This window comes from Neopsephotus bourkii, unplaced genomic scaffold (genome assembly GCF_033783945.1).
Source record: "Neopsephotus bourkii isolate Nb327-2 ecotype Australia unplaced genomic scaffold, CSIRO-AGI_Nbou_v1 NB_274, whole genome shotgun sequence".
NCBI lineage: Eukaryota > Metazoa > Chordata > Aves > Psittaciformes > Psittacidae > Neopsephotus > Neopsephotus bourkii.
Window position 1 is genome coordinate 316,318 of NW_026900783.1, and position 19,419 is coordinate 335,736.

Genomic DNA, 19,419 nt, shown 5'->3' on the forward strand with positions numbered 1-19,419 from the left:
AGATGTTTAAGCAAAATGCTGTTCATAGCATGTAACCAAGCTCTTTAACCCCCACCTCACAAGCATTCTTCATCAAACCAAGTCATGAACACAATACATAAATGAGCAATTGTATTTGTATTGTTTGCCTGAAGGTTTTGCACATATGTGGGTTTGCTAATATGCTTTGAGGAAAAATTCTCCTCCAAGTACAACCATGAATGTGTCCTTAAAATTGCTCTTCTGAAAATAGCTCAGCCTATTTGTAAGAATTCCTGCAACTTAGCACATGCTTCATCTTTAGCTCGTCCTTCACGTCAACCAGGGTATAAGTCTATCTGTCAAACTGTTGATACTCTGAATACATGGATAACTTCAGTTTCAATTTCAGTGTATGCTACAACTCAGTAATTGAGTCATAGATCTAAAATACATGTATCTGCAATGTAGTAGTGTGTGTGGTAAATTCATCTCATTTATAAAGTATCTTAATGAAGTTGTTTCCAAACGTATGCACTGACAAATGCACAGATGTACTGTACCTGAAATGCATCTCTGCATCAGCTGGATGTCTTCTTAGATATAATTCATAGAATCATAGAATAGTTAGGGTTGGAAAGGACCTTAAGATCATCCAGTTCCAACCCCCCTGCCATGGGCAGGGACACCTCACACTAAACCATGGCACCAAAGGCTTTGTCCAACCTGGTCTTGAACACTGCCAGGGATGGAGCATTCACAGCCTCCCTGGGCAATGACTCTTGGATGTAAAGAGTGATATTGTGACACGCATGGACGTGTGTATACTTACATATATTTTATATATTCTTTAATGTCCTCAATTTTCTTTTGTATTTTCTCTTAGAATTCCAATTTCATTTTTCACATTTGGCTACATTCTTTCTCCAGTACACTGCTGTGGGGCTGATCTGACTTTATAGTACAGATACATCACAGTGGCATCCAATTTTTGCCTTCTTTTCTTAATGTAGCATACACAAATAATCTCTCATGGCATCCTGGTGCCCATGTTTCATTTCTCTTGGGTTACCAAACATTTAGCTAAATATTAGGGTTTTTTCAAGAGAGAACACTCGGTACCTTAAATTCAGTAAAAGACCTTTATGACTGCCTCTTGTGACTTGTTTTAAATAAACCTGATATTTTATTGTCAGCCTGTAGGAAGATTAAACTTGGTTATTTTGCATTCAAGAGTGAACTCTCTCCTTAAAAACTGCTATGGGTGGGGGGAAGTAGGATGTGTTCTGGGTAGTCTTTACCATTACTGGGCCTTTGAGGAGATATAAATATCATCCACAGTCGGCTCCAAAGACAAGCTCATTTGTCTGGGCATTAGCTGGCACTTTCATTGCATACATTGAAGGTTTTCAGGAGGAATTTAATGTTTATTTTGACAATGGAGATGAGGGTACTGAAGAATAATATGTTTACTGTTCAGCACCATGAATATGTAGTGACCTACTTCTACTGTACCGTTTGGTTTTCTTTTCAAAGCTTGTCAAGCCAACTCCTATTGCAAATTTAAGAAGCATCACTTTTAGAAATACACTGGCTACTAAATTAGCATCTTAGAAGTAGAGCAGTGAGCAGTGTTTTAGAGATTGTCCTTCAACAGGGTTCCTACGTTTTACTGGGCCATAAGTGAAACAGTGTTTGCCTCGTGTTTAAGAACATGTTTTGCTTGACCTGCAAGATAAAATACAGCCAGTTACAGGTCTGGAATCATGGAATCCCAGACTGGTTTGTGTTGGAAAGGACCTTAAAGCTCCTCCAGCTCCAACCCCTGCCACGGGCAGGGACCCCTTCCACTGGAACAGCTTGCTCCAAGCCCCTGTGTCCAACCTGGCCTTGAGCACTGCCAGGGATGGGGCAGCCACAGCTTCTCTGGGCACCCTGTGCCAGCACCTCAGCACCCTCACAAGGAACAAGTCCTTCCTAATAACTAATCTAAATCTCCCCTGTTTCAGTTTGAACAGGTCTAAGTTAGATACAGTGTTGTCACTTTAAAAGTCTCTGTACTTTTTCTAATAAACTGAATTTTTAATGATCTTTTGATTATCACAAGGTATTTTAAAGACAAGTGATTTTATCCAAACCAATTCCTTGTGTTTCTGCATATGCTAATTTACTTGATTAATTTGGAGAACATCTACATATAATTCTCTACACTTACCCACGGTGAGATCACACTGCTGCTCAAGTAACAGCTACAAGTTTCACTTTCCAGACAGACTGAGTTCTGCCTAATTGGGATGGCAAATGTGCAAAGGTGCCACAGAAGAAGTGTGTAATTATGTCCTTTTCTCTTGATCTTTCAGAGTCTTCCTACGAGCAATTAATCAGTATGCAGATATGCTGAACAAGAAATTTCTTGATCAAACCAACTTTGAGTTACAGGTAAGGAAAAAAGCAAACACGGGTGTCTTGGGGACTAATGCTAATGTTGGACTAGGTTTCTACCCTCAATGTAATTGGAGGGGGGTGTACATCGTCGTGAACCCCAGGTTGACCTGTTAGCCCAGTAAAGTCATAGAATCATAGAGTCATAGAATAGTTACGGTAGAAAAGGACCTTAAGATCATCAAGTTCCAACCCCCTGCCATGGTCAGGGACACCTTGCTCTAAACCATATCACCCAAGGCCTCGTCCAACCTGGCCTTGAACACTGCCAGGGATGGAGCATTCACAGCCTCCCTGCACAACCCATTCCAGTGCCTCACCACCCTAACAGGAAAGAATTTCCTCCTTAGATCCAATCTAAACTTCCCCTGTTTCAGTTTTAACCCATTACCCCTTGTCCTGTCACTACAGTCCCTAATGAAGAGTCCCTCCCCAGCATCCCTATAGGCCCCCTTCAGATACTGGAAGGCTGCTCTGAGGTCTCCACGCAGCTTCTCTTCTCCAGGCTGAACAGCCCCAACTTTCTCAGCCTATCTCCATACAGGAGGTGCTCCAGTCCCTGATCATCCTCGTGGCCTCCTCTGGACTTGTTCCAACAGATCCATGTCCTTTTTATGTTGAGGACACGAGAACTGCACACAATACTTCAAGTGAGGTCTCACGAGAGCAGAGTAGAGGGGCAGGAACACCTCCTTCGACCTGCTGGTCACGCTCCTTTTGATGCAAGCCAATTAAGGCTTTACAGGTGCATACTATCCACTATGTCATGTCCTAGAAGAGCATCATAGAGTGATAGAGTAGAAGAGCATCAAGTCTTACCCAAAGCATCACAGAAAACTTCTCCTTTCCTTCAGGAACAGCAAAAAAGGGGTGTTCTCCCCTTTTCTTCACCACATGCTTTAGGATAAGTAATGCCTCAAACGTGGAGCCTGAGACACAACATATGAGTGAGAATTTAGGTCACTTGCTTAGGATCCTTCATTTGTGTCTCTCATTTTATGTATTCACATTTAATTTTCCTTGAATCATCCAAGCACAATCGATGAGGATTTGTAGATGGGAAATGTTTCATGGAAATGTAAACACGCCGAGGAGATGTACTAAGAATACATCAAGAAGCACCGTCTCGGTGGTGTCTGCTCTTTTCTCCTTGACATATTTATGTGCATAATTTAGGTAGTTTAAAGTTGTTTTGTAGGTGTGCACAACGTTTCAGAGAATTAATGGTATCTGTTCTTGTCATTTTGGGGGCTTTCAGCTTTGGAACAACTACTTCCACCTGGCTGTTGCTTTTCTCACCCAAGAGTCTTTACAACTGGAGAATTTCTCAAGTGCTAAAAGAGCAAAAATACTTAACAAGTAAGTCCTATTCGTCATCTAAATCATGGACAAGAACTTGAGCTCTATTAACATAACTTTAGTTTAATTTCTTAGCTAAACCCATTCAAATTGAGATGCAATCATGGCATAATGAAAGGTTGGATTTAAAACCATGAATCAAGTATTGCATGTGCATTTCTACCCTTGAATCAAGATCTAAATTACATGATTCATTACTGATGAAGACAGTATTTTATACCGCAGGATGCTCATAAAGTCAAGACTTTTCAGGAGTATTAACATATTATCAAAGTGAATTTTTAAATCACTTTAGCTGTGTGCTTATTCTAATCTCATTTTACGTGGGCTCTTTAGTGCTTAATCCCTAACGGCCTTTTAGAGGGAATTTTTGTAACTACAGACAGTTTCCCTGCGATATCCCTCAAGAATGGGTTTGTGTAGCTGCAGACTTGTATGCTTCCCTGGCTAAAAGGGATTACATTGCCTCCCTCCAACAGGGAGCTTGAACTACCCAATTCCTATTCAGAGCCCACAGCAAACGAAACCTGTCAAGAGAAAAAGGACTGGAAATAAGAGTGGAGCCTGACTATTTTAATGTATGTATTTTCCTAAATGTCATTGGGGTTTCAATGTAGTGGAGCTTATGATTAACTAACTGAACACTGAGCACTGAAAAAAGCCCATTATGTGTTTTCAGACACAGAGTTTCTGTGTCCTAATATTTGTAAGAGTGCATGCAAAAGCAGTTTCTTCCCATAGCCATAGAATTGTGGAATACCAGACTGTTTTGGGCTGGAAAGGACCTTAAAGCTCATCCAGTTCCTACTCCCTGCCACAGGCTGGGGCATCTTCCACTAGAGCAGCTTGCTCCAAGCCCCATCCAACCCAACTCTGAACAGAAGTCAATCAGGTTACTACAGTCAGTGCACAAAAATGGGAAGTTTTTAAAATGTGATTTACTGAACATATATATAAATATATGTATATGTATATATTTGTCAGACTCGTTATAGAATCATGGAAGAGCTTGAGTTGGAAGGGACATTCAAAGGTCATCCACTCCAACCTGCTGCAATGAGTAACGACATCTTCAATTAGATCAGGTTGCCCAGAATAATATATATATATAGAAAAAAGATGCATTTTGAGTAACATCACCTTCTAAGTTCAGGGCTTTTTGTATATTTTTATGAGAGAGATCACAGTATAACAATATGATTTTATCACTGCTGAAGTGACGTGTGATTTTTTAAGCTCTTTCTTTTAACTGTGTGGGTTGCAGGCTTTGTCCAGAAAAGATAGAGCTCTATGCCCCATCCTGGTTTTTTGGCAGCTAAGTTTTGCCCTTCCGACTTCTCCAAGCCATCGTGAGTTTTGAGGTGCTGCCTTTGGAAGTTGTGCTTTACCTGAGCGTTGAAACAGAATTTTTAAACACTATGGGATTTAATTCATGTACCAAGGACTCATGGGGCTTCCTTGATGAAAAGGGAATATTTACAAGTCCAGTGAAAAAGTAATGTCAAGCAGAGCTCAGGTTTCTGCACTTGTGTTATACATACCATAGAATCATAGAACCATAGGATGGATGGTTTGGGTTGGAAAGGACCTCAAAGCTCATCCGGTACCAACCCCTGCCACGGGCAGGGACACCTTCCACTGGAGCAGCTTGCTCCAAGCCCCTGTGTCCAACCTGGCCTTGAGCACTGCCAGGGATGGGGCAGCCACAGCTTCTCTGGGCACCCTGTGCCAGCGCCTCAGCACCCTCACAGGGAAGAGCTTCTGCCTAAGAGCTCAGCTCAGTCTCCCCTCGGGCAGGTTCAAGCCATTCCCCTTGGCCTGTTCCCACAGGCCCTTGTCCGAAGCCCCTCTCCAGGTTTCTTGAAGGCCACCCTTAGGTACCAGAATAATAAATAACATAGCTTTGAGTCTGCAAAAGGAAATCAAGGTCATTTTGTTTTTCATTAGATTTAGAATCTATGAAAGAAAATGGTTTTGTGCAAGATTAGGCCAACGATGCAAGTTCTCTGTGGTAGTTCAGAGAGTAAAGGATACTTGCAAGAGGCACATCACTCCAATCAGTTACCGAGCAAGAGGGATCAGCTGTGGCTCCTGTTGGTCTGATGTTGGTTTGCACCTACAGTAGCATTTTACTTCAGATCAGACTCCTGACCTGAACATAAAACCAACACCTGAGCTGGAAATTACTGTCACATACATCTGTGGACTGATATTGCCTCTTTGGGAGGACAGGAACCTTAGACTGATATTTTCTCCTAATGATCTTTCTATTAAGCCAAACGTTATATCTTGCTGAAGGGATGCAAGAAATCAACAGACATTTCTCACTGCTAATATAAGTAAATAGATGAAGTCATTTGAAGTGGTTACTTAATGAAGTTTGCTAAATTGTAAAACTCTGTTTACAAGTTGTTATTTTCAGATTAATCGTGTTCTGGCGACAGAAATCAAGACCATAAATTCTTCAAGATGCAATAAATGTATGGGCTGGAGTGCTAACTTTTATTGCTTTTATTTTATAGCCACTACCAGTTCTGTGCCAAAGGGCTGTAATGAATCAGTTAATTCAGTATCACACTCACCCATCTTTTTAAGGGTATATTTCAATTAATATATCGAATACTTAATAATTAAAATATAATTATTGTAATTTGTAGGTTTTGCTAAACATTGCATTTAAGCATTAGTTAATTTTTAATGACACAGAAGAATCTCCTAAATCCATCTTAATGACAGGGTATCTCACTATTAGCCCCCAGATATCCCACAAGTTGCCAGAGATTGCCGTTTTGATCATCTTGTTAGTTAAGTAATCATCTTTAACACACAAATATTCTGTGCAGCAAATACGTTCTTGGAGCTCATTATGGTTCTGATCCTGTCGTTAATGAAGGCAATAGGATGTTTTCCATTCATTAAGCTATCCTGGTATTAATGTAGAGAGGGAATGGGATATAAAAACAACATTGATGGGATCTCTGTGGCATTGGTGCCCCAGATTGGTTTGGGTTGGAAGGGACTTTCATCACTGTCATCGTCATAGAAAGGTTTGTGTTGGAAGGGACCTTAAAGCTCACCCAGCTCTAACCCCTGCCACGGGCAGGGACCCCTTCCACTAGAGCAGCTTGCTCCAAGCCCCTGTGTCCAACCTGGCCTTGAGCACTGCCAGGGATGGGGCAGCCACAGCTTCTCTGGGCACCCTGTGCCAGCGCCTCAGCACATTTTGATCTGGGACACAAAATCCCATTGGAACGTAGAAACCTCCTTTGTATTTTGGCCATGAAGGTACAAGACGTCACAAGATGTTCCTTGTTGTCTTTTCTGGGACAGTGCTATGCTAAGAGGGTGTATAAAAATAAAACATAGCTTTAGGCCATGCAGCTCTCTGTTACACTTCCTCCAGCCATTACCACTTTAAATAGAAGATGCTCACAATTAACGTCTGTAACCACCCATGTGTCCCAAAGGATGGTTAGGTAACCTGAAAAGATGGCAGCGAGGGGTTTTGCGTGGGTGAAGGTTTGTGTGTGTTCTCCCTCTGGTAAGTACTGTTGGAGAAATTGAAATCTGGGGTCTTATGAATGAGAAAATCATAAACCAAGGAGCAGAAGCTGATTCAATCTCATCCCTTTGTACCAGGGAATCTGTGGTGTCTACGGGCACATAGCTGAGCTGGTGAGGGAACGTGGATGGCCTTATTACTTTGAGGTGAATTTGCAGAACCTCTTCTGTAATTTCAGATGTCTTTGCTGATCAGATTTTGAAATTTTAATGTTTCTGCTTATTGGTAATAGATTTTATTTCTTCTTTTAATGGTGGTTTTGTTTTCTTCTGTAAGGTACGGTGATATGAGAAGGCAGATCGGGTTTGAAATCAGGGACATGTGGTACAATCTGGGTAAGTAACCTGAGCACCTATTGCTTAATGCTTTCATTCAGTGTTTGTATAAACCAAGGTGGAGTTGAAGTGAACTTGCTTTCCCTCAGAATAACAGTAGGCTTCCAGAAGGCATTTAAAAAGCAGGTGATTGTAGAAATAAAGGTACCTCTGCACACTTCTTTCACCATCTGGAAAGATACATAACTGTAGTCAGTATATCAGTATCTTCTGGGTATTCTTGGTATTCAGCCTCATGCTGAATAAAAAGAAATGGTTATGGTGATACCTGTTGATTTTTCCTGTTTAAAAATAGATATGCACACATATATGTATGCACATAGATATGAACACACACATCCCTGTGGATGGGTGCTGGAACTGGGACGGTAGCAAAATGAACGTACCCAAGGGTTATCAGTAACTTAGCCTGGAAATTCTGCCAAGGGTTATTGGTAATTTAGCCTAGGAATTCTGCTTAGATTCTGATGTTTGGCTGCATCATTGACACAGGTTGGTCAGTCAGAAATGGGAACTCAGGCATCCTGGAGTTCGTAGGTGAATCGGGACTATTGGACTCTGTTGTGTCTCTGCTGTTCTGTGGGTATAAATGAGCTCTATGGGGATTGAATTTCATGAGAAACGGGGTATTTGCGATGACCTGAGTGTACTCATCTGCCAGATTGCATTTTCCTGGGCTTAACAGCAGAGACACTTCAGCTCTTCCGAGTTTTATCAAAAGTTCGGAAATAAATGCCTTTGACACTTCACTTCTATCTCCTCCTGAACGGTTGTGGCTGAAACTGGAAAGAAATTCAGCATGTGTAAGAGAAAGGAATTCAGAGGTTCAGAAGAGTTTCTTATCGTGGAGTTTGCATCTGCTCTGCTGGAATGATGAGAAAAGGCTTCTGAGAGCAGCCGAGTTCACTTTTTATTAGAGGCATCTTTGGTGAATTAAGTGTCTGGAGAGCAGATTAAAGCATAGTACAGCTGATATGTGACTTGACAGACAGGTAATAAGATCAGGATCATGCCTGATGCTGTGTCATCCATCTCAGGACGCAGCCTCTCTGTTAGTAATTAGCTTAATCCTTCCCTGTTCCATGATGCTTACATTCTTCTGTTACCTTTATAATTCCTTGAGCATCTTTGGATCCTTATCCCAGAATTTACTGGCCTGAAAGTAGAGAAGTTTGCATACATAGTTATCCATCTAGCTGCTCTTACCTGAGGCTATTTTATTCAGGCTAGGGGCTGTGGAGTGCATTGTGCTTCTTACTACTGCTGACCCTTGGACAGGGTGTTCAGTTGGTTCGGGTTTTCACCATCAAGAGGAAGCTGATAATAATTTCCTCTGGAGTTTGGGAATCGATTGGCACAAGGAGGGGTGTTTTCTTCAGTATTTCTTTCTGTGCTGTCATGAAAGCCTTTGATTTTGAATGGAGGTTTTCTAAACTGAGATTACCCAGGTGGGTGACCCCGTGACCTCCTCTAGCACCAATATCTGTGATTCTGTAAGTGGTCGGGATCATTAATGCTGAAATCTCACGTTGGAAGGCAGAAAATTGCTACTCTGCCCAACAAAAGCTGCAGGAGAAAGGTAAACCAGAGGCAGGACCCCAGTCCAATGCAGCCTTTGTACTTCTTATAATGAGCAGCTTGCTCTTTCTCATCTTCTTTTACTACACATAGTCCATGCTGCTTTGTGTTTAGCTTCTGGCTCCTCACCAGCCTCATGTGTGTCACAGCATCAATTAAGAAGGAATTCTGACTTGCCACTGCAGGGGAATGGACTGGGGAGTGCTTGACACTTTTATCTTAGAAGTTGCTCTGCATTAATCAAATTATGAATGCCTATCTTCAGAAGCAAAATCAGAAGTGAAAAGCTCTAATTCTTGACCACGCTTGAGCATCTCGTCTTTACGCCTGTGCCATTGCGCGTAAGAGACGATGAAGCCAAGCAACCCCGACTTTTGATTTATGTATTAAAGTCTATGGATAAGCCTCAGAAATTAATATTTAGTCTCATCAGTTTTTTGTTCATAAATACCATGATTAATGTATAATGCCTGCTGAGTTAAAACTCCCCAGTCGGGAACACAACAGTCCTCCAGCTAAAGTGCACAGTTAAGAATGTAATTTATTTCCTGGAATTAAAGAGTAGAATTCATATTCTACAACTGTTTTCTTGTCTCTCTGCTCCTGATGCCGTAGTGGCTGCAATATTGATATCTTCCTGCCTTTATAAAGAGGAAAACAAGAGCATGTACAGTGGGGAGCGACACTAGCTAACGGTGTGTACACACTTCAGGTGCCTGTGATTTAGGGATGATTCTGGTTTTAAACAGTGAACCACATACTGCAGATCCAACCTGATGGGATTTCTGTTTAAATCCCACTTGGAGCTGTCCCTGCTCAGTTGGGTTGTGAAGCCTTTAGATTTGAGTGCTGTGATGCAGCAGCAGCAGGGATGGCTCCGGGGAGCATTGCCCCAGCGTGCAAAGCCCCTGCTCTGGTGCCTTTCTGAAAGCACTACAAGGCTTTTCTTCTCTTAGATACACCAAACCCAGTGTCTGTCAGTCTTCATAGGCTTTTTTCCTTCCATATCACAACCTGAACTTTACAACAATATGTTCTTTTGAGTCACTGCTTTGTTAAAGCTGGGGCTCCATAGACCTTGGTGAGACACTGAGTACCAGAGAAGCATAAAGCAAGCCATGGCCTCTGTCTTGAAAATATAGGAACTCAAACAACACGCTCTTAAAGTGCTCTGTGATGCAACTTAGCATACACAAAACACAGTTTGACACTAGGCCGTGTGTACCAGGTTTCAGTGGTTAATGGCTTCAGCAGTTATATGTTAAAGAAATTGCAATGACATTTAAAATAACATCCTCGTGCTAAAGTTGGCCAGGGAAAGCCAGCTCAGAAAACATTGCCTTTATTGTCGACATCTGAACCTGCCAAAAGGAGGTGGAAAGGGAAAATTCATAGAACCATGGAATGGTTTGGGTTAAAGGGACCTTAAAGCCCATCCAGCTCCAACCCCTGCCACGGGCAGGGACCCCTTCTACTGGAGCAGCTTGCTCCAAGCCCCTGTGTCCAACCTGGCCTTGAGCACTGCCAGGGATGGGGCAGCCACAGCTTCTCTGGGCGCCCTGTGCCAGCGCCTCAGCATCAATTCCTAAGGATGAAGTGAAGCAGTTTCTGGTGCTGGCCTCCAGTGCTTGATGTCAGGAAAGGTGTCCTGACAGAGACAATAATGTGGGAGGGAAAGGCAGCGTGCAAAATAGACCTGAACTGTGAGAGCTGTGTAAATAGAAGTCATCACGGATAACGCTCCCTGAATTAATCACGCATGTTCAGAGCTGACCCAAGCGAGAGGTGAGGTTTGCTGGCACATTTTTCAGGGGGGTTTGGAGCCCCTATTTAAATTAGTAGGACCTGGGAAATGAAAATCACACATTACCCACTAAAGCAAGCACCTTGGTTTGGTCTGCATAATGAGGTCTGCTCCTGTTGTGCTCCCACAGACTGCTCCCACGTCTCACGGCAGGGCAGAAGCAGTAACAAGGGGAAGGCTTTGCGTGTTCAAAAGGCTCCTTGTTTTGCCTGTGGTTCTGAAAGCAGCTGCATAGTTTGGTTTTCTGCAGAGAATCCTCCCTTTTCCTCCCCGTTTTCTTGTCAGATTTCGGATCTCTGCGTGGGAGCTCCCACAGTCCCAGGGAAAACAAAACCAAGGGGATTTCATTGTTGGGTTGTTTATCAGGGAGTGCTGCCTGTGACAGGCAGCCTCATGGATGCTCTGGGGTGCCAGAGGAAGGCCTTTACCATCCGTGGTTTGCTCTCCTGCTTGCTTTCGTGTTGCAACATCACCCTGGATCATGTCATCAAATCAAACCTCTGTGTGTGCATCATTACATAGTAACACGACAGGGACGATGCGATGTTGCACACAGACACAGGGCTCTCTCCTTTATCATCCAGTCACTGGACAGAGCCTTTCTCCAGGTTACTCCTCATGTATGTCTGATGTAGAAGACCAATGGAGAAGGCTTAACTTGTCGGTCTGTGCTGCCCTGTCTTCCCATGGTCACTGCCTTCCCCGGCCCCATGCCCGCAGCAGGAGCAGCTCTGGGCAGTGCTGCAGGGTGAGTGCTTTGCATCCCAAGCAGCCAGGCCATTCCCGTGTTTTTCCCTGCGGCTAAGCTGTGTGAATCCAGTGGGAGCCACGCACAGACCCTCCAGACAGCACGAAGGGCTCAGTGGGTTTCAAACAGCCGACAAGGGATTATTTCACAGTACAATGTACCTGTGATTTTAATACTTCCTGCTCATAACTCACATGTTTCTGTTCCCCCCCCCCAGCCATTCTGAATTTCATATGCAGAGGAGCTCTCTGTCCTCTTTGATTTAAAAGCTCTGTTGTTGATTACTTGCAAGGCAGCTCCACTAATAAATACAAGCAGCTGCTGAACAAGAGGACTGGGTGCATGCTGTCTTGGTTCATGGGCACGGGGGTGGCTCCTGCCCACCAGATCCTGCAAGATCAGGAGTAAACTCATTGTTGGAGGTGCTGGTGGACACCTCAGAACTGAGCTCGGTGGCTCTCTGTGCCTTTGTCATTGCATCCGCTCCTAGAATCATGAAATCCCAGCCTGGTTTGTGTTGGAAGGGACCTTAAAGCTCCTCCAGCTCCAACCCCTGCCACAGGCAGGGACCCCTTCCACTGGAGCAGCTTGCTCCAAGCCCCTGTGTCCAACCTGGCCTTGAGCACTGCCAGGGATGGGGCAGCCACAGCTTCTCTGGGCACCCTGTGCCAGCGCCTCAGCACCCTCACAGGGAAGAGCTTCTGCCTAAGAGCTCAGCTCAGTCTCCCCTCTGGCAGGTTCAAGCCATTCCCCTTGGCCTGTCCCTACAGGCCCTTGTCCCAAGCCCCTCTCCAGCTTTCCTGCAGCCCCTTCAGGCACTGGAGCTGCTCTAAGGTCTCTCCAGAGCACAGCAGAGGGGCAGGATCCCCTCCCTGAGCTGCTGCTCACGCTCTGGGGGTGCAGCCCAGCACACGGGGGGGTTCTGGGCTCAAGCACACACTGAAGCCGGGTCATGGGGAGCATCTCATCAACCAACACCCCCAGGTCTGTCTCCTCAGGGCTGCTCAATCCAGTCTCTGCGTGGAGACCTCATAGCAGACTTCCAGTATCTAAAGGGGGCCTATAGGGATGCTGGGGATGGACTCTTCATTAGGGACTGTAGTGATAGGACAAGGGGTAATGGGTTAAAACTGAAACAGGGTAAGTTTAGATTGGATATAAGGAGGAAATTCTTTCCTGTGAGGGTGGTGAGGCACTGGAATGGGTTGCCCAGGGAGGCTGTGAATGCTCCATCCCTGGCAGTGTTCAAGGCCAGGTTGAACGAGGCCTTGGATGCCATGGTTTAGTGTGAGGTGTCCCTGCCCATGGCAGGGGGGTTGGAACTGGATGATCTTAAGGTCCTTTCCAGCCCAAACTATTCTATGATTCTATGATCCTGTGTTTGTGCTGGGGATTGCCCTGACCAGGGTCAGAACCTATCACTGCTTGTGAGTGGAGGTCTCCTGTGCCTCCCTTTTTGCACAAGAAGTTTTTATGCCCCAGAGAAAAGGAAATGGGATCAAAGCTTTAAAAAGAATCTTTTGGGACCTTGCTCTTTTTCTCATCTCAAGTTTAAAAGATGTAATTTACTTTTCCGAGGGAATCCCTGTGCTTGAAGCAATGGAAAAACCCACCATGGTACATGGAGAGCTTTGTGACATTAAATCTGTGCCTGGTGAACAAGTTTTGTCATCATTATTTGTTCTCTGCAATACTGGCTCTGACACTTTTCAGGCAATAAGACAAGAAAACTGCCACCGGAGAGGCCGAATGTAATGACACTTGTAAGAGACAGGGAAAAGCTTTATACCTCTCGCTTGATATTCCCCCCCAACAGCCAGCATCGCAGCATCATGCAAAGCAGCAGTCTTAGTTGAGTATTAATTTGCCCTAATAGGATTGCTAATGCTAATAGGATTCTGAAGTTTGCCAAATCAAGTAACTCAAATTATTTCCTCTATAAAAAGTAGCGTGTTTTGTTAGGAAAGGATTTCTTCTTGATTACATTTGTTGAGATTTATGTTAGTTGTGGTCAGAAGTGAGACTACTAATTAGACTTGCACGGTTGCCGCCGCACTGGTGTAGTGCAGTGGAATATAAATGAGTTAAAGTCTGTTGCTGGCCTATACCACTGGTAAGTGCAATAGGAAACAAGAGTCTTATAATGGGGGAGGCTGAGGGCTCCTTAAATGAGCTCTTAAGAAGTCTGTTCTGAACCACAGCAGTGGACGCATGGATCGATTGAACATATCCATTAATTCTATTTGTGAGAAACATCACCAGTTATGTGGTGAGGTCCAAATGGATCCCAGCCTCTGACTGAGAGGGGGATGCAGTTGTTAATTTCTAACCTTCTGCCATCAAGTCTTTTGCCCATATAGACAAGGCCCTCAGTGATGTGGTTTAGTGGTGGCCTTGGCAGTGCTGGGGAACGGTTGGACTTGATGATCTTGAAGGTCTTTTCCGACCTAGTTGATTCCATGACTTTCCAGTGCTTTGCTACACTGCTCTACACCAGCATCTTTGCATGGAGTTATATAACAGATAACTTGCAGAACGTATAACCTGCATTCTCTCCCTTTAGCTAATAATATGAACAGTAACTGGATGATTTTAACCAGTATTTCTTAGGTGCCATGTTCCTGCTAAGGTTTGATTTCTGTTCCATGCATGGAGAACGTAGCAGGGAGGGTCAGGCAAGCTGCAGGTTTATCTTGGGAAGATAAATGTGATATCAGGTTTACTGTCAAGGGAAGAAGATGTATTGTTGGCTTGGTAAGATGTAGCTTCGTGTCCCGAGGCTGTGTAAGTATGCACTCATGGTGACGCTTTGATGGACTGACACAGAGAACATTTTGTAAGCTGGGGAAGATACAGCAGCCTAAATAAGTTAATACAAGTGATGCCTTTTAGCCTTCTCCTCTGCCAACCTTAAGTTGTATTTAATAAAACCCCTTGAAGCTTAATATATGTGTGCAAATATGGGTTCTTTGTGGAAAATCTGGCAGTTCCAGCTTGGCTATGGATCCAGCAACTGATGTTAGTTCGGGTTTATGCATACCTCATCCTTCCCCTCTTATGGCAGAAATAATAATACGTGTTACAGGAGTTAGAGCTTGAAAAATACTTTCTAATGCTATGAACCCTTGCTGATACAGCTTTTATACCTGTTACCTTCTATCAAAGTGGCTGTTCGTTAACTTGAAAATGCATCTTTTCCCTTAAAGGTCAGCATAAAATCAAGTTCATCCCAGAAATGGTGGGACCTATCTTAGAAATGACGCTGATCCCTGAAACCGAACTCCGGAAAGCTACAATCCCAATCTTCTTTGACATGATGCAGTGTGAATTCCATTCTACGAGAAGCTTCCAGATGGTAAGCAGTAACCTACAGATACCTAAAGTTTGTAAGAGAGATTCACTTGTTCTTTGACAAAACATAAGAATTTGTTATTTGATATAATTATGGATTTGCATATTTTGTGTAACTCTTGAGTTTTTCGAAGCTTTTCATTTATTGGTCTTAAATTCTTCTGGAAGGAAGTGTTTGCATGAAGAAGATGAAACCTTTTGGTATGATAGGAGAGCAAAACCAGATGTCTAAAATTGTCCCTGTGACTCAGAAAAGGAGTCTGCTTCAGAGTTAAATTGGATGTAAAGGAAACCTGATAACATGGCCAAAGAAATTCTAACCTGTAGGAGTGTCTCAGCTCTGGTATCTTGTCATTTTGATACTCTTTATGCTGCACAGGCACTGTGAAGGCTAACATACATAGCATTTTTATCCTATTACATTTTACCACGCGGAGGGAAGGCCTTCAATAAGCACACACAATCTTACCCTGCTAGCATCAACTTCTGAGAGGCAAGTGGGGTAAAAGAATCTTCCCTGACATCATTCACTTTACCCTCTTTCCTTAGGAACTTTGCCTTACGGATTGAGTATAAGAGTGGTTAGGCCCGGTAGTGTTATGCTATAAGCCATGTAGGTCCTTTACAATGTGGAATGTCTGTCAGTTCATTATACCACCTTGTGAATATTGCAGTCAGGTTTGACGTGTGTTGTTAATTTTATTCCCTTTCTATTGGCAGTTTTCTTTCTTGGATGAAAAATCTTTTCCATACGTTTTTTTGTGAACCATTATTCATAACCAGCTCTTAATAAATCTGTAGCCAGGGTAAATGAATATCTGCATGGAGAGACTTAAGCAAGGGAAATGGCATCAGCTTTATTACTTTGATTTGTTTTGTGCTGGATGGTGTCTGGAAAAGTTGTGAACTGTGTTTTGGATCCATCCAGTTACTGCATCCTCATTCCTTCTTATGCTTGGCTCTGATGCTAGTGTAAAGATTGAAATGCTCACTGGGAAGCCATTTAAACCGTTTCCTGTCAGCTGTTCTCTTTTGTTGCTTGTCATTTTTTAGTTGTACAATTATATGGATCGTGAAAAATCCGAGGGTAACTTTATAGCTGAATTTATGACCCTGTATTTTCTTGACAGAAGGAAAGCAGCTTCGTGGGGAAGAGCTGAGTGATTTTAATAAATGAATGTCTTAAATATTTCACACAAGTCCTTTTTGTCTTTTGAGAAGAAAAATGGCTCACGTTAAAGTCAGAGATGTCTTGGATTGTAGGTACTCCGCGTATATTTCTTATGTCAGTATAGCTTCTTTCTTTATGGACATAGCATTGATGCGACAGATGCAGAGGTAATAAACTGGTTTTCAGTGCATTTGGAGTGAATAGTTAGGTCTGACAGGGAATAATCAATCTGTCCATTTACAGTTTTGCAGATAATGTAGTTGTGTAGTTTGCTGAGTAGCTCAGATTGCGTTAGGAGCAATGACGATCACAGCTTGTAAAAAGCAGGGAATTATAGAGAAGTCGAGGTTGGATGGGACCTCTGGTAGTCATCTGGTCCAAACTGGGCCTTAAATTGGGGTATCGGGGCCATCTGAAGCTCTGTATTGAGTATTTCCAGTGACCTGTTCCAATGTTTAAGTCTTTTCTTCTTAGATCCAGATGGAATTTCCCTGAATCAACTTGAGCCTGTTGCTGCTTGTGTTGTCACTGTGCATCTTTGAAAACTGAGTAACTCCATCTCCTCTGTAACCACCTCTTAGGTGTTGGAAGGCTTGAGTCCGCTTTTCTGTAGGCTGAACAAACCCAGTTCTTTTACCCATTCTTTGGGCCGGGTTCTCCAACACTCTGCTCATGTCGTTGGCTCTCCATTAGGACATCTCCAATTTCTCAGTGCCTATCTTGAGCTGGGGAAACCAAAGCTGGAGGGAGCATTCAACCATTGATCAGCAAGTGGAATAATCATGTTGATCCTCTAGCTGTACTCTTCTTGGTGCAAAAAGTGCAAGTAAAGGGGCACACTGTTTCTTCATGCTCAGCTTGCTGTCTACCAGGTTCATCCATCAGAGCATCTTATACTGCTGCTTGCAGCTATGCCATCCCAGATTCAGGACTTGATATTTCTCTTCCTTAAACTCTACAGTTTCTTGTTGGCTGTCTTTTAGACTGTCAGTTATTAAACCATCATCCTTTGAGATCACTTTTTACACCTATCTCTTACTCTGTCTATCCCGTCCATATATTACCAACTCATCAGGTATGTTTGGGAGACTCTCAAACCCATTGCTAATATCAAGACAACCACAGCTCTTCACCCACTCAGCAGGTAGCTTCATCACAGGAGACAATCAGGTTGGTCAGATGTGGTTTACCCTTAGTAAATCCATATTGGCTTTTCCCAGTCACCTCCTCTCCCTTTGTGCACTGGAAAATAGCTTTCATGAGGGCTTGCTCTGTGGTTTCCTTGGGAACAGAAGTGGGTCTGCCTGGCCTGTAGTTTCTGGCTCTTTTTGTCTCTTTTATGTTTAAGTGATAGAAATAGATGTACAATAATTTGTGTTAGTATTAGCAGTAGCTAGGGAAGCTTTCATACTTAATGTGTCGGTGTAATGCACTGCATTATGTTGTCTACATGGAACTACCAATTATCATTGTCCAGCCTGGCTTTCAAAGAGAACTTCCAAATTGAATGGTTGGCTGCTGTTAAACTAAATCTGCCAGGAATCCAATTATCTAACCTTATTAGTCACATCAACAAGGGTTTAGATTGGCTCCACTTCTCCAGCAGATGTATAAAGCTCAGGCTTTGTGGGGGAGGAAGTTGAATTTTCTGCACAACTTCAGTGCTGTGATGGTTTGGGTAATGAGCACACAGCTTTCCCTACAGTGGTTTGAGTTGCAGGATGGGTTGGTTTGCCTGGTGAAACCGGTAACGCACAGAATGGGCTTTTTCGTTCTTCCTGTGCAAAACCAGAAGATAATTCCCCTCGTTTTTACAGCACTAAATTAAAGGCCGACTGAATTCAAAGCTGGAGTTGCCCATTTTTGTTCTTTCCCTCTTAAGGTGCTTTGAAGCCCATATAAGGCTTCAAAGTAGCCTGTACCTCAAAGCATGAACCCGATTCTAAAGTCAGTGTGGGACCAAAGCTTCCCCATAGAAAAAGATGCCTCCTGCTCCACTCTGCTTTATTCCGTTTGCCTGTTTCGCTAGTGAGCCCTCCAGATCAAAGGGAATATGGCAGAGCCCCAGGAGCGATGAAAGAGAATTGGTTTGGTTGTTCAAGGCCTGGTCAGGTGAATGTGATGGATCCTGTGGTGACAGCAGGAGAGGAAGTTCATCATGAAACAGTCATCCAACTGAACTGTGGAACTCAGAGCATAAAAAGCTTCGACCTCCTGATTTTGCTGCCTCTTGCTCCCTACTGTCACTTGTTCTGGCTCCATTTCCTATGAGCACTCCTGTTGTTTGCCTACCCAAAACTCTTAGCTTCCCTTTTCTGGACCCGTGTCATTGCTGATGGGATGTTCTGCTTCTTCTGAGTTGAACCTCTTCGTAGAGAGGTGCCAGTGCAGGAACTGGTACAAAACCGAACGCGGAGGAGGCAGTGGGAGGTGTTGGGTAGGTTCTTCCTATCTCATGGCACTGCATCACAGTATGATTTCTTTTAACTAAACTGGTACATACTGTTAGAAGTAGTTTACTTTAAGAGCCAAAACCCCCTATTAACAAAATAAGGTAAGGGATTGAGTCAGAAACACTACCCCAGCCTCTTCCTTGATATAATTACATTTCCCATCAAGTGGGAAGGAAGGATCCTTACCCTTCAAAGTAAAATTAGGAAGGTGTTCCCCCTGACTCTGCAGTAATGAGCAAGAAGAAATTAGAAGTCCCATATGTCTGGTTCTCAGGCTGAACTGCATTACCAAGGAGAATCATCAGTGTCTGATGCTGATAGCATCAGTGTATAAGCGTGCAAGATCCAGCATGTGTTCTCACCCTGGTAGAGTGAGGAGCTCTGTAAAAGTAATGATCTGAGGAAAGAGCCCCCAAAATGCAACACATCTGTCCTGCTTTCTGCAAATGGGAATGGCACTTTACATAAAGGAGCCATAGCCAAAAAGATAGAAAAATTATATAGGAATGCATAAGCAATGAGTGCATAATGCAGAATCATATAGAAATGCATAATAAATGAATGCATAATGCATATGATACTAAAATAAGAACTATGGGTGCAACTAAAGTACCTCTAGCTAGTGTTCCATTGTGAAAAGAATTAAATGAGTAAAGAC

The 19,419-nt window shown here is 43.3% G+C and overlaps 1 protein-coding gene across 1 annotated transcript in view; it reads left to right on the forward strand.

Moving 5' to 3' along the window:
- Positions 1-2,298: 2,298 nt before the first annotated feature.
- The window catches only part of LOC133208681 (dedicator of cytokinesis protein 1-like), a 94,800-nt gene continuing 77,679 nt past the window's right edge, over positions 2,299-19,419 (forward strand). The window contains exons 1-4 of the mRNA XM_061346741.1: positions 2,299-2,397; positions 3,659-3,759; positions 7,598-7,656; positions 14,993-15,141. Coding sequence (XP_061202725.1) covers positions 2,353-2,397; positions 3,659-3,759; positions 7,598-7,656; positions 14,993-15,141 — 354 coding nt within the window. The 5' untranslated portion in view covers positions 2,299-2,352. The remainder of the gene's footprint in view (positions 2,398-3,658; positions 3,760-7,597; positions 7,657-14,992; positions 15,142-19,419) is intronic.